The sequence below is a fragment of the Lipomyces doorenjongii genome, assembly GCF_038497915.1.
Source record: "Lipomyces doorenjongii strain NRRL Y-27504 unplaced genomic scaffold V1508scaffold_187, whole genome shotgun sequence".
Classification (NCBI taxonomy): Eukaryota; Fungi; Ascomycota; class Lipomycetes; order Lipomycetales; family Lipomycetaceae; genus Lipomyces; species Lipomyces doorenjongii.
The window spans coordinates 9124-11564 of NW_027118254.1; the positions used below are offsets into that span (position 1 = coordinate 9124).

The following is a 2441-nucleotide window of genomic DNA, read 5'->3' on the forward strand; positions in this document are numbered from 1 at the left end:
GCTCCTGAGATCAAGATCAATACTGTCGAATTCTGTCGATCGCGGTAGTCCCATATAACACGACTTCTTGCCCACGACACAAACTGTCGTTATGGCTGTTCCTGTCGCTTTGACTCCGTCTGCTCGCTCTATAACCGGCCAGTCGAGAACGAGGTTACTGTTAAATGTGACGCCAGCTCCATCTGAAGCTTCAGAATTCTGCATGGCGATGTTTTCAAGCATTATCCCTACCCATGACTCGTTGGTAGACATAAAAAGTAAACCCATTTTGCCATACCGTCAACAGTGTTCTCGGGGTCTATATCGAGGCTGTATTTTCCCGCTCGGTACCAGTTATTCTTCAAGGGTGGGAATGGACACGGTGGACGACCAGTACGTTCTTTTAAAGTAAGAATGATATCACTGCCAAGAGTATCAGGGTTGTAGGTCACTTCTTGGTTGCCAAAAATAGAGTCGATGATATCGGGAAGACTATCGGTACCATCGCTAGCGTATGGGGAATCAGAATCAGATTCATAAGACATGTCAAAATACTGTGCGATTAAAATAATTACGGAACATGGGAAGAGGCTCAAGACAGTTCGTGTTGATGTTGGTTCAGACCAGTTGCGTTTCCAGGCCAGGATCTATGCATTCTATACAGCGTTTCTGTTGTACTTGTGGCAGGTGGGATGTACCCTGTGGCTGTGTCATCGGCGAATGAGTGGCTGTGCCGGGTACGGAGTACGCTGTCTTTGCTACTCAGTCCCTTGCAATAGCCGCCGAGGCCACCATCTAATCAGGGGCCTAGTCAAACGATAGGATTTCATAGCCCTTGCCCTGCTTGTTGACCTCGCTGGATTTGGCCGAGATTTCTCAACCTTTACCTAAGCCAGTTAGGAATTTCTCTATTACTGATTTCTTTCGCTATTAGATAGCCGCATAACCCGATACTGACATATTATTCCTGAATTTCGATAGCCTGATTCATGACAAATTTCAGGGCATTCGCCAACGCCTTTTCCAAAGCGTTTGCCACAAGCTTTATAGGAAGGAAGATTGACTCATCAACGAGAGCGTCACAGTCCAATGGAATCGGATATAGTCATCTTCAGCAGCCTTCTAATGATTTTCCGGGTGTAGATGTTGAGAATGTCCGAACATGGGCAAGGACGCTAGAGACATACGTGAACGACATCCTTCACAGGTTGATTCGGCGAGAGCATTTGATCTCTGCGGCCAAGCAGATGATCGACGACAAGAATGTCAAGCGGATCAATTCGCTGCACACATCCATTCAAGGTATGGAAGACGTCCGTATATTCCTATCAGATTCACCATGATCCACTAATTCCGGTATGGATTGATAGATCACAAGGCGGATTTCGGCTGTGTTGATAGTTTTTTTATTAACCCCTCATTGATCGAGAGCGCATTCGGTAACAAGAACTACCTGATTCTCGTATACAAGCTGAACCTGGCAGAAATTGCATATCAACTTTTTCGGATCGATCCATTCTCAGACGCGGCTTACAATACCCTCCGCGGAATTAAAGCAGCTTTGCCGGGAACACTCGGCTTAGCCAAGGACGTCCACACAGCGCAGTTCCTCATAGCTTTGGCTATCCAGATCTATATTTGGAAGCTTCGTCAGCCAGGATTAGCCCGTACAGTTAGTACTGCAATGACTGATTTCATCGCTATTTTGGGTAAGGTCCCGATTGACACTGAGCGGGATCGCAAGACAATCGAACGCGCTACGAAAATATTGAAGTCAACCATGGATAAGAATATATTGATTCGACTGCTTAGTTGCATGCTTCCGTGGACTGAATTTATTGAGCACGCAAGTTTATGGATTTGTCAGACTTCATGCATTCTTGACAAGCCACCACTGTACGCATTCAGAAGTTTATCTTAGTGCTAATCTGGAGATGCTGACGTTCTAACGTGCATATTAGTCCTGCTGGACTGGCCATGAGGGCCTATGACGACATGCTGCCTGGCCAAGCTGATGGCTCTGCATCAACGAAAATTATTCCCAAGCGCAGTTCTCGTAGCCCATCTGTGGTGCGGTCAATGGACCAAACAAAATCGTCATGCGATCATGAGAGTCTGAGGACCAACCTGCGCAAGAGAAATAGAAATGGCAACGAGCAAGGGAGCGTCGAAAAGGACATCAAATTCCTACAATGGACTGGCGCGGTGGCACGAAACTCAACAATGCTTCCGTTGGGTAAGGACAGCATATCATTTCCACCGAAAAGGATAAAACAGTCGAGTAACTCAGTCTCTCTGATCCGCACGAATGAAGGTGTGTATCTGTGACCAAAATTTGTATGGTGCTGAGCTAAATATCTGCAACTAGACATCCTGGTTCCCACGTCACCCATGCATGGAGCAAATAATCCGCAGGTGCGAAAGGCCTGGGAGCTTCCGAGGCGCAACTGGTCCCCGGAAAT

The 2441-nt window shown here is 46.8% G+C and overlaps 2 protein-coding genes across 2 annotated transcripts in view; one reads left to right on the forward strand and one right to left on the reverse strand.

Moving 5' to 3' along the window:
• Nucleotides 1-524, reverse strand: part of V1508DRAFT_401138 (uncharacterized protein) — a gene marked incomplete at both ends in the record, with an annotated part of 4448 nt that extends 3924 nt beyond the window's left edge. The window contains 2 exons of the mRNA XM_066938393.1: nucleotides 24-227; nucleotides 278-524. Coding sequence (XP_066792065.1) covers nucleotides 24-227; nucleotides 278-524 — 451 coding nt within the window. The remainder of the gene's footprint in view (nucleotides 1-23; nucleotides 228-277) is intronic.
• A 131-nt stretch (nucleotides 525-655) lies between these two features.
• On the forward strand, nucleotides 656-2441 carry V1508DRAFT_89763 (uncharacterized protein; the record flags this gene model as incomplete). The annotated part of the gene is made up of 4 exons (XM_066943099.1): nucleotides 656-1281; nucleotides 1350-1875; nucleotides 1941-2293; nucleotides 2348-2441. Coding segments are annotated over exons 1-4 (1286 nt in total), but the record flags the coding sequence as incomplete, so codon positions are not given.